This window comes from Manis javanica, chromosome 13, assembly GCF_040802235.1.
Source record: "Manis javanica isolate MJ-LG chromosome 13, MJ_LKY, whole genome shotgun sequence".
NCBI lineage: Eukaryota > Metazoa > Chordata > Mammalia > Pholidota > Manidae > Manis > Manis javanica.
The window spans coordinates 70,215,362-70,229,847 of NC_133168.1; the positions used below are offsets into that span (position 1 = coordinate 70,215,362).

The window sequence follows — 14,486 nt, forward strand, 5'->3', positions numbered from 1 at the left end:
GAACTAAGAAAAGAAACTGGCAAACTACCACAGCAAAGCAAACCCCAGCCAGATCCCAGCTGTGACCTCTAGGGCTTTTCAAGCAGTAAATACAAGATCAGTGATCCCAATAAAGTCTGTTATTTTAAAGTGCTCAAGAATTGCCATCTGCTGCTGTGAGCAAGACGATACTCCAGATTAAGTTTATTTATCCTGTAACAACTTAGATTATCTCTCCCCCATCATATTTAAACTGATGAGCACTTGGATGATAAAGGTTATTTTTAAGTTGTCATTTTTTTCTCCTTTGATTCATGTTAACAAAATTGTTCTCTTATAAGAAGACTGCTTCAATTAGCTAATGGGTATAAAAATTTTTAAGTATAATGAATGCTTTAAAAAATAAAGTTAAATCATCTTATGGTCTGTAATTCAAATATTTTAACAAGAAAAAAAAATGGATTTTCAAAATGTACGAAGGAAACAATGAACACTGTTGTTTCTAATTTATTTGTTAATTTAAGCTTAGTCACTGCCCATGATGTAATGGCAAAGGGGGGAAGGGCCATTTCTTTGTACATCAATAACTTAGGGAGTGGGAAGAATATTTTTTTATGTGAATAAGTAATTTTCAATGTCATTAGCTATTAAGGGAATAGCTAAAATGAAAAGGTACTACTTCATATGAGAATTAGAAAGTGACTCGTTTAAAAGGAAATAGAAGGGCAAAAAGAGATGGTGGCATGAGAGGTGAGACACAGGCCTCCTCCTAAAACTGCATATAATACAAAAATATAATTAATACAACTAATCCTGAAAAAGCAACAGGAAAGAGGGCTTCCCAGACTGCATACACCTGGAGAAAAGAATAGACCTGATGGAACAGGGTAACGTACCAAAGCTGTGGCCCAGCGGGACCCAAGCCCTTCTCCCACCCCAGCTCACCACCAGGAGGAAGAGAAATGGAGTGGGGAGGGAGTGGAGGCCTGCGACTGCTGAACACCTAGCTCTGGAGATTGCTCTGGGAGCACAAACCTACACTGCATGGTGCTCTGGTGATCAGGGGCATTGGAAAGCTAAGACAGGCAGAATACCTGGAGAGACTGAGATTACAGCCACTTGTGGAAAACAGGGATCCATACTCGGCTGCTCTTGGACAAAAGAAAGGCAGTGTGAGAGACTTCCAAACAGCGAGAGGGCTGCTAAAGGGGCAATGACTGCACAGAGCTTACTGCTCAGGAGAAAGGACAGGCAGACAAAATTGTCTGGGTGCACTCTGCCCAGCAGGTTGGCAACTTTCACGATCTTCAGGCGCTCCAGCCACTTGGCTGGCTACGCAGCTCCAAAGCCCCGCTCCGTGATACCCTGTGCACCTTCCTTCTGGCCAGCCTGCACCTGGCTTGCAAACCGGCAAACCATGCCCTAGCGTTAGGCCAGCCAGAGGGAAGCCCCACCTACAGCAGCTACAAACACAAAGCACAGAGGCTTAAACCTGTGTGCTTGGCCCACTGGTTCTGGCAGTGGAGACAGGCATAGCAACCGGGAAGCAGGAAACAGCTCTTTCCTCTCCCCAGGCACCAACACTGCTCCCCTGGGACCTCCGACACTGCTCCAGGGGCTGAACAGCTCCAGAGAGTAGAGCTTCTGGGCACTAGATGGCGCCACACACAAATATGAAACATCAGAGGAACCTGGTTCAAAGCAAAATCATAAATACACCAGAGAAAGAGTCAAATGAAACTGATCTCATGAATCTTCCTGAAAGAGATTTCAAAATAAAACTTATTAACATGCTCATGGAGGTACAGAAAAATATTCAAGAACTCAGGAATGAATTCTGGTCGGAGATCCAATCATTACAGAACACAGTATCAGAAATGAAACATACATTGGAAGGTTTTAAAAGCAGATTAGATACAGTGGAAGAGATGATAAAAGGAACATTAAATAATTGTTTAAGAATATATTCCCTTTGAGAGATCAAAATATTATTTTCTAAATAAATGTCATTTTAAAAATAACTGACAAGAATATTTGATGCAAATTAATGTGGTAGGATTGACACCTACCTGGTTCTCTCATTTTGCTTAATGTGACTGACTTTCTATCAGCCTATGTATCCTATACTAAAATCTACTTTATATATTCTGTGTATCAGTATTAGTACTGTACTAACTAGTATTAGTACTCTATGTATTAGTCTATATATAATTCAAAAGGTAATTTTTACTTAGCCGTGGAACATTTTCTTCCTAAATAGGTATAGGAGTGTTTTGAACTCTTAGGAAAGTAGCAGTTTCATACAAATAAGGGCCCCATTCTATCAAGACTGGAAATGGCGATGACAAAGTGTGCGAGGTTCCTGCATCCCTCCAGGACTCACCCTACTGTATTCCTCCACCAGCTCCTCCCACACCCCTCCTGACTGCCCCAGCTCCCAATCACCTTTTGGGGTTCTCATGGAACCTCCTTTGTGAACTCAATCCTGACTCCTTGGAGAAGTTCACTGCTTCCATCTCTGTACTCTCAGAGAATGCTCTGCTCAAACAAATTATTAGCTTACATGACTGCATCTCTTACTAGACTGGGAGATAAGGCACCTTTGTTACCTTTGTATTATCAGGGATTTCCCACTGCAAGTGACTACTATGACATGCCAGTCCTATCTCAATCCTTTGGATACACTGACTGGTTTAAACCACACAAGCTGTCTAGGAGGAGGTACTAGTCTTAGTACCTTAAAGGAAACTGAGGCAGAGAAGAGTTAAGTAAATTACCTAATTTGTCCAAAGTCACAAGCTAATAAGTGGGGAGATGTGATTCAACCAGAGGAAACCTGGCTCCAGAGTCAAACCACCTGGGTACAAGGTTACACAGTACACATTCCTTAACCTAAATCTTGGTTTGCTCCTAAGAAAATAAGGATGAAAATGGGACCCATTTACAGAGTTGTGAGGGTTCAGTGAGACAATACACATAACCACACACCAGGCATGGGGGGCATGCAGCCAGTGCTGCCAACAGGTCTAAGTCCACCCCAGGGCTTCCAAACAGGGGTCAGGTTAGCCTGCGGAGGACATATGCCAATACCTGGGGGACATTTCTGGTTTTCACAACTGGAGTAGTGGAGGCCAGAATGCTGTTAAGATCTTACAATGTGCAGGACAGCCCAGGCAACAAAGAATTATCTGGTCCAAAATGTCAAGAGTGGTGAGTTGAGAAACCCTGGGCTAATCTATTTGAATACATTTAAACTCATGTTCCTTTGAGTAAAAAGCTACCAAAACAAAAATCAAAAGACAATGCCCAACCCCCTCCTGAAATATCATGCTTACTCTATCCATGGAGCAGGTGTGTGTGTGTGTGTGTGTGTGTGTAAGGATGTGCAGGTATACATTCAGGACTGAAGAAATCTCAGTAATTCTGGCAAAAATGATGAAAACTTAGATTAAGTCAGGAGAACTGGGTATAATTGATAGATTGAAGAGAAAAAGAAATGTCAGCAGTTGGTAACTAGTGGCTAGTTGTGAGGGTGAGGATAAAGGGGGCACTTACGGTGACCGCCAGGTTAGGCCTGCACGATCTGGGCAGCTGAAGATGCCGTCAGTCAACATCCTGAATATATGGGGAGGAGCAGGCCCGGGGCAGGCACGCACAAGTTCAGTTTTAGGCAAGGATTCAATGTCTTTTCAGCACACTTCTTTTATCACTGTATTTTTAGCTATATGATCTTAGCATATATTAACTTCATTGATTTTTGAGGATTTATATCGTAGCCTATAATCTTGTAGAACCCTGTTGCATATCTCTTCATTACCTCCAGTAATTTTTTTGCTCATTTCATTGCACATCATACAGATACAAAAACCTCTCTACAAAAATACAATTTTGTTTTTTCCTTCTTTGGATTTATAATACTTTTTGAACATTTTATTCTTGAGTAGTTAGTAAAGCTTAACTAGTATTAAGTTCTAATTGTAATAGTAAATACCTTATTTCTATTCAACACATCTGATTTTTAAGGAGGATGATCTGGTAATTCTCTAATTATAAAACTGGCTTTTAATTCACATATTTATTTTTATTTTAGACTCATTCACTTTCAAAGAGAATTTGAGGCAACTTATAACAAAATTATTATCACAGTAGGTACAAAAACTAAAGGTGAGAGACTGGGGTTACAAAGCAAAGGAAGAGACAAAGAATGCTATTAATAATCCTGGTTGAATCTGCTGAAGCAATTAAATATGAAACTTAGTTTAGAACTTCCAAGCAGCCCAGGCAGAGAAGGCCACATCAGGAGTCTGGCAGCCCTGTGCACTGGTGGGAACTGACAGAGGAGGACTTTTGCCCAAGCTCCTGCCTCTGAGCTGTGCACCCACCCCCCAGATCTGGAGCTGCCTCAACTGGAAGGTCAGGGCAGCGTGGCTCCTCAGAGGCAGCCAGGAGCCAAAGCCTGACGATCCAGGGGCACAAGAAGCTGCTCCCCTGCCTTATGGGATGACTGACACTGGGGGGTCTCTGAAACACTGTCCTCAAAGGTCAGGTGCGGATGCCTCAAGTCCCGACCTTACTTTGTAAAATCCCATGGATATACACCATTAATTCATCTAAAATTGTATTGACAATGCTTTAAATCTGTACCACGTTTGGGGATAACTTGTTCCCTGTGCCATACTTCTAAAAAGGCAAAATTAGATGTCAATTATATGTATGTCTTAACAATTATAATCCATACTGCTGTATCAGGATATTACAACTTAGTCTACAAATATTTGTTTATAATCATAACAATAACAACTACCTCTTACTGACTGCCTCCATGTGCCAGACACTCACAGTAGGCACTTTACACTGATCATCTTTATTTCTCAGAAGCATCCTTCAAGGGTAATATTACTGTCCTGATGTGGGATGGGCAAGACTCAGTCTATTAACCTGACCATATTATCATAACTAGAAGCACTGGAATTCTAGCAGGCCGAGCTTCCTTTAAAGTACTTCCAGTTCTCCCACCAGATACGCTGCTTCTATCACAATAATCCAAAGAGCCTGCTGCAGTTCTCGTATTGTATCTTAGTGACTTTTCTACTAGGTCAGAGTACAAGACTGTGGTTGGACCTAAAGCTTTCTACTCTCTGGGAAGGATATTAGTGTATCAGACACATAACCACAATTTATAAAAGAAAATAGATGACAGATGTTTGAAGGGACTAGTTAATAGCTCAGTAGTTCTCAAACCTTAATAATGTGCAGATTAGCTGAGAAAAAAACTGCTGTGAAACCCCAGAAATACAATAATTCTCAGGAGTCTAAACATGACAGCTTGAGAAACAGAAACAAGCTTTATTAGTTGTGAATTTGCACTGCAAAAGAGGTATTTTGTCTTGTAATTAGTAAAATAACTTTGTTAACAGTGGAATGAAAATTTAAAAAAATTTATTTCTAACTTAAAATCTATATACTACAAACTCTAGAAGTTTAAGGAACACTAGAGTAAACCAATTAGTCTAATTGTAAGGACTTAAGAGGTTGTGTTTTCTATAGACAGAACAGAATTTTGGGTTCAAGTTTTGGGGACTGCACTGGAGAAGGTAATGAGAGGAAGGAGTTTGGCAAGAATTTAGGTCAGCTAGTCAGAACAGTATTGCGGAGTCCGCGGTAGTGGAAGTTCTACCAGTAGAGCATGATTATGTTGGTTAATCTAAAAACCAAAAACAGACAAATGGATTCTCATAGGAAAAATCCTAAAGTGGTTTATAAATAAGCCCTTCTTCTCATATCACAAAAGAAATTCTCCATATTTAATTCTTAGAGCTTTGGTAGAGAGTAAGTTCTGAAACTTAGTAAGTTTCACCTGAGCATCTAGAGAGAATTAACCTCCTTCTCTCAGCTCGGCCACAAATCTACCTGGACCTCTCTCTTAGCACTTAGCACCTTTTACCTTGTGTTGTACTTATTTATGTTTATAACTTGCTCTTATGTTCAGAAGGCTTTAGCCAGAGGGGCATCCTTGTAGTTATTTTATCACCTTTCAAAACTCTTTCCCTTTCTTACTTAAGAAAATGTATTTTTTTAAAAGTCACTCAATGCAACTATCAGTCAAATCATTCATTGTTTTCCTTTATCACAATACACTCTCTCTTCCTTGTAAGTGCTTTCCTAGATTAAAAATAAAGTTCTTGCGTGTAATATTTAAAACATGATGAAAAGGATATAAAGAAAACTGCTATATGTTTCACTTGCCAAAAAGCAAACATCCCTCAGGAGAATGAAAACCAAAGACAGAAAGCTAATTTTTTTCCCAAATAATATTTTCATTAGGCCTTAATCCTAAAGGAAAGAACTTCTAATTAACTAGCTATGCATGTACCTTCCCGTCAAATCAAAGGTAAAGTTGATAACAATGTCTAAACACCCATTAAATATTCTCAACTAGGAAACTAAAACAAAGAGAAACTTCCCACTAAAAGTATTCTAAAATCCACCTTAAGAAACCCTTGATAAAATTTAAATAGCCTAAAGATCCTGGATTATTGTAATAATCACTATAAAAGCCTGTAAGTAAAGATCTTGGTTTCTGATATAATAGGGTCTTAACTTAACATTCAAAAATGTTATAAACACAGTTTTTGAGTTAAAACTAAAAAATAAAGTTATATGAATTACAAGAAGAAAGCTATATGGTGTCTTGATTTTTTCATTCTACTGGCCACCTGTTCTAGTATACAAAATGCCTCAAAGCACAAATGTGTTGAATCTGATGATGACCTAGAAGATGTCTCCAGCCATAAAACTCTGTCTTGGATCTAATAGCATCTATTATTTTGGAAGAAGTCATGTCTGAAACCTTGAGATGCTAAAGTGAGAATGAGTTTCCTGAGCTTGATTTAGAAAACTGAAAAGTAAGTCTGTTATAAAAGTGGAAGATGGACTGAATTCCTATAGTCATTTGAACACTCCGCTAATTGTGGTGGGAACATGGCAGAGGAAGTGGAAGCTGGGAGCAAAGAACATGGAGACTTCCCAAACCAGGTTTCAAGATGTTTAAGTAGGTCAAACACTATTTGGTTGGGAGCCACTTTCTAAATCAATAATCAATATCTAAATCTAAAAACCACATAATACACTTTTTCATGCTATCTGCTTTTATTAATGAATGTCAAATGATGTAAGGGAAACTATGCAAGATTTTCCTGCTCGTGAGTTCCAGGAAGCAAGAAGTCTGTTCCCAGCCGTGAACCCTGAAGGCAGATTCCTACCCGTCTCTCCCCATCTCGGCCTCGCTCCGAGCTCCTCGTGCAGTAGGCGCTCGCTCAATACACATTCAAGGATGAAACAGACGAATCTTATAATACATGTCCTCACTCATCCTGCAGTGGTTTGGCTAAAGTAGACACCAGCTTAATGATTTTTATTTTTGGCAGAGAAATTCTATTTCTGTAATTAGCACATAATAGTCAAAACTTAGTTTACATCCAACTTTTTCACAGATGATTGATCACAACACTGCCAAACTAAAATCTGAAAAAGGTGGAAAAACTTTCACAATAGATAAGTAATGTTTGATGTAACTTTAGTTAGAAGTCCCTATCAGAAATCACACACAAAAAACTTTTTTTTGAGGATTGGGTGAACATGCCACTTACCTTCCACACTGGGTGTTTAAAGGAATTTTGAAAATAAAAAGGGAGTGATGATGATAATAATACTACCACCAGAGCAACATGGATAAACCTAGACATTTGGCCATTCTATCTATGGGGGAGAAACATTAGAATGAGAACTATTCATCTTATGATTTTTATGGCTCTTGTTCAGGAGAGGTAAAGAAAAAGTTATAGTACAGTTTGCATATAGGTAAAGATCAGACCTTAGGGAGAATTTCCTATGACACATCCTCAAAGGAACAAAGATTACAATTAAAATCCTAGTTCTGGCATACTCAAATAAACAGAAACTCACCTCTGGTTTGGGGACAAAAGCCCGACCTGGAATTGTCAAGATATGCTGAACATTGCAGAGGTACTGGGCCATGATGGAAAGGCGACTACGCTGTTTACCTCCTGTATTGGCTGTAAGTCTCTATGGAAAGACAAAAATGAATATTAGCAAATTATTAATCCAGTCTGATCAGATGGAATGAAGCCCACATTCCCTTATCTATGAACACTAGGTAGATTTTTTTGAGACAAATTTTAGAAGCGTAAATTCTTTGCTTTTTTTTTTAAGCATAAACTACATACAATATGTAGCCAGAATGGGGAACATTTTCCTCCAGTATGAACTGAGGTACATATGCCTAAGAAGTGAATTATATCATATATAATGCACCAAAAAATTCAAATGAAACTTTGCTACTACTGACTGTTGGGGATTTTCAAACTGCTGCTATATTCTGTAGAAAGCCGTGTATGAAATAAGTAATCAATATAAATTTGATGAATGAAGAGATCAGCAAGTGTAATGAATTAAAGATGTTTAAATATTTAATTTTAGGAATTACCCAATATATGAATGAACATTTTCAACGGTATATTTTTCTTTGTTTAAATGTAATAAGACCTTGAATATTCAGAACTCTTGGAGAATTGATTCTTTTAGACAACCAATTTTTTTCAAAAAAACTAGGAATTTACTCCTTTAAATACCCAAACATTTTTATTTTTAAATTAGATATACTCACATTAATTTATAAATGCAATGCAATTTCAACCAAAGTCTCAAAAGGATTTTTTTTAAAGGAACTTTAAATTCCATGTAAATTTTATATAGAAAACCAAAGGGTCATGAATAGCCAGGACACTCCTGAAGAACATCAACCGCATAGGGAGGCAGGGGAACCTCACTCTAGCAGATACCAAATGAAGGCAGCTGGTATTGCTGCTGGCTCAGACCAAAGACAGCAGAACAAGACATTAGTAAGTGATATCTGTATAAACGGGGTATCTACTGGAGGAAAAAGTTAGCTCCCTATCTTGTTACATAACCAAATATAAATTACAAGTGAGTTAACAATAAGTGAAAAGCAAAACTTTAAAAGTTTCTTAAGTAATACCTATGGCCTCCATGGTAGAAGAAAGCAGCACACACATCTGTCCCTACCTCATTAGGGAAAAACTCAAGCCACAGACCAGACAGCTCTGCAAAAGTCCTCATTAAAAGCTAGTGTAAGAGTCAAGTGGTCAATAAATGATTCAAATATATTTCTGTGATAAATATATTATAGGTAAAGCTAGGAAAATTCAAACTGCATTACAAGATAGATGATTTTTAATAGCAAAAGCCCAGGAAACCAAAGCAGTTAATTTTTCAGTAAAAGGAAACCTCTAACCCTTGAGCTTTTAAAAGCATTCTGACTGAGTAGAAGAAAACAGGGGTCAAAGAAGTCACTAGGGTGGTGTTACTTTTTTTCCTATTCTGTCTAAAACAATTTTAAGTAGAAAAATTAGGCTTATACTTGAGAAGCTACACAGCCAAACATTAGGGACAATGAGAACTACATAATTAATGGAGAGGTGACTCCCTCCCTGCTAGGAATGTGACCATTACACAGCCTAGTCCCTAGAGATGACAGGAGATAAAGAGGCTAAGGCTAGACCCAGAAAGAAAAGATCATAGGTCCAGCCAAATGGAGAACTTGAACATCATGACATCAGCAGAAAACATATGACCTGTGTTCAAGTTCAGCTTTCCCTGTAACTAGCTCCATGACCTTTTGGAAGACATTAAACTACTTTGAGTCTCAGTTTCATCATCTATAAAATGAGGTTGGATGAGATTTGTTAAAGTCTAATTTATTGCTACACACTCTGATTCTATTTTATGAGCTGTAACTTTATACTGTCTCTATGTCCCTTAATGTGTGTGAGCTGAATTCTTACATTTAGACCCTGTCGTCCTACTTAGAAAAAAATAAGAGGGCCATGCTCATTTATTTCTGTTCTGTAACTCACGAAGCCAAGCAAAGTAAATGTTTAAAAGTGCTCTCGTGGCTAAAATACAAAATTACAAATATAACAGTGTTAAGAGCAAACAGGGTATATAAGAAAATGCAGCTATATATTCTCGTATTGAAACTTTCACTTGCAAAATGTGAAACTCAGAGGACTAGTGCTAACCATACTTCTAAAGCATTCCATAAATTATAGACTCAATATAAATTCTTCTCAATATTCATATTAAAATGTAAGTAAAATCAACTTTTTTTGTTTAAGAAAAATAATTGCATATGGTAAAGTTAAAGCAACATTATTATTAATAACCATAACTGACAGTCTGAGTCACTGAAAATATTACTCCACCTCTTGAGTCTCTGTTCCTTTGCTCTTTCCCAAAAATAATTAGAGAACATAGTGTTTTTCATCTCTATTATGTTATTCAAGAACAAATATACCATAATACTCATGTCATCTGAGAAAAAAAAATCCAAGGACAAATCCAAAGGCTGAGGAAACAAGAAAACCATTAGCATGGGCTCAATTCAACAGAGGAAAATGAACAGATTCATGGGCAGGAAAGGACAAGGATCTTAGGAAAGTGGTTATGTCATCTTAGCATTCCTGACAAACACAAAGGATCTTATGTTTTTGTGAAGGAAAATCTAAAATTACTGAGAAGAAGATTTTATGGCTAAATACTCTAAAGCAAGGTTTCTCAGCCTTAGCATTTTGGGCTGGTAAATGCTGAGTAATTGTTGTGGGATGCTGCCCTGTGCCTTGAAGGATGTTTACCAGCATCCCTCACCTCTATCCACTAGACACCAGAAGCATCCTAGCTGTGACAACCAAAAACACTTCTAGATGGGTAGAAGGTTAGAACAGAGCAGAAAACCCAATCTCACCAGCTCTGACAGACACACCAAAACCCAGCACAGAGGCAGCAATTTGAAAAGCACCTGGGCCAGATGTGAAAGAGATTTCTAAGTGCAGGTGTGTGCTGAAGGGGCAGGGATCTATAGGAGCTTTCTCCAGGGAAAAAAAGTGCTGGTCACCATTTTTCTTTCCCTCTTTCAACCAAGCTGGCCCAATGCTCCCAGAAAACTATGCTGGGGGCCATCCCTGCTTACCAGTGGACCCCCACTGGTCAGGCCTCTTAGCCAGCTGGGCCAGGGTATAGCCCTGCCTGCAAGACACCCAAAGCAGCTTCAGCGCAGTCACAAAAGGAGGGGATACACCTCTGGAACACCTGGTTCTGATAGCCAGGGAGATTATACTTCTTGGCCCCACAGGACACCTTCTATTTAAAGCTACTACCTTCAAGACAGGAGATGTAGGTGACAAGACAAAAACCTCAGAAAAAGAATTAAGCAAATAGAGAAAAGCAACATGCTAATAAAGAACCAATCAGAGCTGAAGGAATCAATAATTGAAATGTAAAATACACTGGAGCGAATCAACAGCAGATGAGAAAATGCAGAAGAATGGATCAATGATCTGGATGACAGGGTAGTGGACATCGAAGCTAAACAGCAAAAGGAAAAAAGAATTTAAAAAATAGGGATAGGTTAAGGGACCCTGGACAACATCGAGTATACTAACATTTGCATTATAGGGGTTCCAGAAGAAGAGAGAGAAAAAGGGGCAGAAAACTTATCTGAAACAATAATAGCTGAAAACTTAGACATGGGGAAGGAAATAGACATCCAAGTCCAAGAAGCACAGAGAACCCCAAACAAGATAAACCCAAAAAGGTCCACACTAAGACACATTAATATTTAAAATGTCAAGAATTAAGGATAAAGAGAGACTCTTAAAAGCAGCAAGAGGAAAGCAAATAGTTATAAATAAGGGAATACACACAAGACTATCAGATGATTTTTTAGCCAAAACTTTGCAGGCCAGAGGAGTGGCACAACATATTCAAAGTGCTGAAAGGAATAAAATCTACAACCAGAATATATGCCATGCAGGGTTATCATTCAGAATTAAAGGAGAGAGAAAGTTTCCCAGATAAGCAAAACTTAGAGTTCATCACTACCCAACCAGCCCTACAAGAATGTTAAAGGGACTTCTTAAAGCAGAAAAGGCCATAATAGAAGAAAATTATGAAGGAAAAAACTTCACTGGTATAAACAAACATATAGTACAGGTAGTAATCAATAACTTATAAAGTGAGTGTGAAGGCTAAAAGAAAATAGTAGTAAAATTAACTTTATCTAAAATAATTAAGGGATATACAAAATAAAGAAATGTAAACCAGGATGTTAAATACAAAAAATGTGGGGGTGGGGAATAAAAATATAGTGCTTTTAGAACTGTTTGAACTTAAGTGACCATGACTTAAAGTAGAATGCTATAAACATAAGATGTTATCATAACCATAAACCAAAAACTTGTAATAGATACAAAAACTTAAACAGAAAGGAATCCAAGCATAACACTAAAGGTATCAAATCACAAGGGAAGAGAGAAGAGAAGCAGAAAGGAACAGAGAACTACAAAAACAACCATAAAACATTTAACAGAATGGCAATAAACACATATCTATAAATAATAACTTTAAATGTAAATAGACTAAATGCTCCAATCAAAAGATAGGGTAAATGAACAGATAAGAGAACAAGACTCATCTGTATGCTGTCCACAAGAAACTCACTTCAAACCTAAAGACACATGCAGACTGAAAGTGAAGGTTTGGAAAAAGATATTCCATGCAAATGAAAACAAAAAAAGCTAGAGTAGTTATACTTACATAAAATACACTTTATTTTATACTTAACATAGGACCACCTAAATGTATATACCAATATTAACAGACATAAGGGGAGAAACAGTAATACAGTAATGCTAGTGGATGTTAACACCACACATCAATGTACATTCTTTTCAGGTGCACATGGAACATTCTCCAGGACAGAGAACATGTAAGGCCACAAAACATGTCTAAATAAATTAAAAAAGAATGAAATCATATCAAGCATCTTTTCCAGCCACAATAATATGAAACTAGAAATCAATTACAAGAAAAAAACTAGAAAAAACACAAATGCATGGAGGCTGAACAATATGCTACTAAACAATCAATGGGTCAAAAAAAGAAACAGAAGAGGCAACAAGAGAGTACCTTGAGACAAATGAAAATGGAAATAAAATGTTCCAAAATCTTTGAGACGCAGCAATAGTAGTTTTAAGGGGGAAATTTGTAGCAATACAGGCTTACCTTAAGAAACAAGAAAAATTTCGAACAATCTAATCTTACACCTAAAGAAACTAGAAAAAGAACAAAGCCCAAAGTTAGCAGAAGGAAGGAAATAATGAAGATTAGAGCAGAAATAAGTGAAATAGTAAAAAACAATACAAAAGATCAAAGAAAGACTTCTATCTTTTAAAAGATGAGCAAAACTCATAAACCTTTAGCCAGACTTAATAAGAGAAGACTCAAAGAAAATAAGAACTGAAAGAGAAGTTACAACCCACACCAAAGAAACATAAAGGATTACATGTAAGAGACTACAACAAAAAATAATACACCAACAAACTGGACAACCTAAAAGAAATGAATAAGCTCCCAGACACATACAATCTGCCAAGAGTGAATCAGGAAAAAATAGAAAACGTGAATAGACTAATTACTAGTAACAAAACTGAATTAGAAATAAAAAAACTAAATTTCAGGAACAGATGGTTTCACCAATGATTTCTACTAAACATTTAAAGAAGTGCTAATACCTATCCTTGTTAAACTATTACAAAAAACAGAAGAAGAAGGAATGCTTCCAAATTCATACTCCAAGGCCAGAATTATACTGATGCCAAAACCAGACAGACAGTACAAAAAAATATAATGGATGAATATCCTTGATGAACGTAGGTACAAAATCCGCAACAAAATATTAGCAAACTGAATTAAAAAATACATTGAATGATCATTTACCATAATCAAGTGGGATTTATTCCAGGGCTGGTTCAATTCCTGCAAATCAATCAACTGCATATATCACATTAACAAAAGAAAGGATGAAAACCATATGACCATTTCAATGTATGTATAAAAAGCATTTGGCAAAATCCATCATCTATTCATGATAAAAACTTTCAATAAAGTAGGTACTGAGGGAATATGCCTCAGCATTATAAAGGCCATGTTGACAAACCCACAGTTAACATTATACTTAATGGAGAAAAGCTATAAGCTTTTCCTCTAAGATTAGGAACAAGACAAGGATGTCCACTCTTCCACCCTCATTCAACATAGTACTAAAAGGCCTAGCCACAGCAATCAGACAAGAAAAAGAAATAAAAGGCATCCAAATTGATAAAGAGGAAGTAAAATTGTCACCATGTGCAGATGACATATTATATTGCAGGATACCCTGAAGACACTACCAAATACTACAAAACTAATGAATGAATTCAGTAAGGTTGTAGGACACAGTATTAAAATAACAGCAATCTGTTGCATTTCCATATACTAAAAACAAACTATCAGAAAGAGAAATTAAGAAAACATTCCCATTTATAAGTGCATCAAAAAGAATAAAACTCCTAGGAATATATTTAGGCAAG

At 37.2% G+C, this 14,486-nt stretch overlaps 1 protein-coding gene across 6 annotated transcripts in view; it reads right to left on the reverse strand.

Annotated features, from left to right (window-relative positions):
• TFB1M (transcription factor B1, mitochondrial) overlaps positions 1–14,486 on the reverse strand; it is a 52,877-nt gene that overhangs the window by 17,076 nt on the left and 21,315 nt on the right. For 5 of the 6 annotated variants that reach the window (XM_017658514.3, XM_073219807.1, XM_073219808.1 and 2 more), the window contains exon 5: positions 7,945–8,064. In XM_017658514.3, coding sequence (XP_017514003.1) covers positions 7,945–8,064 — 120 coding nt within the window. Of the gene's footprint in view, position 1; positions 7,367–7,944; positions 8,065–14,486 lie in introns of those variants that run through there. The other variant, XM_073219806.1, reaches the window with a different exon arrangement.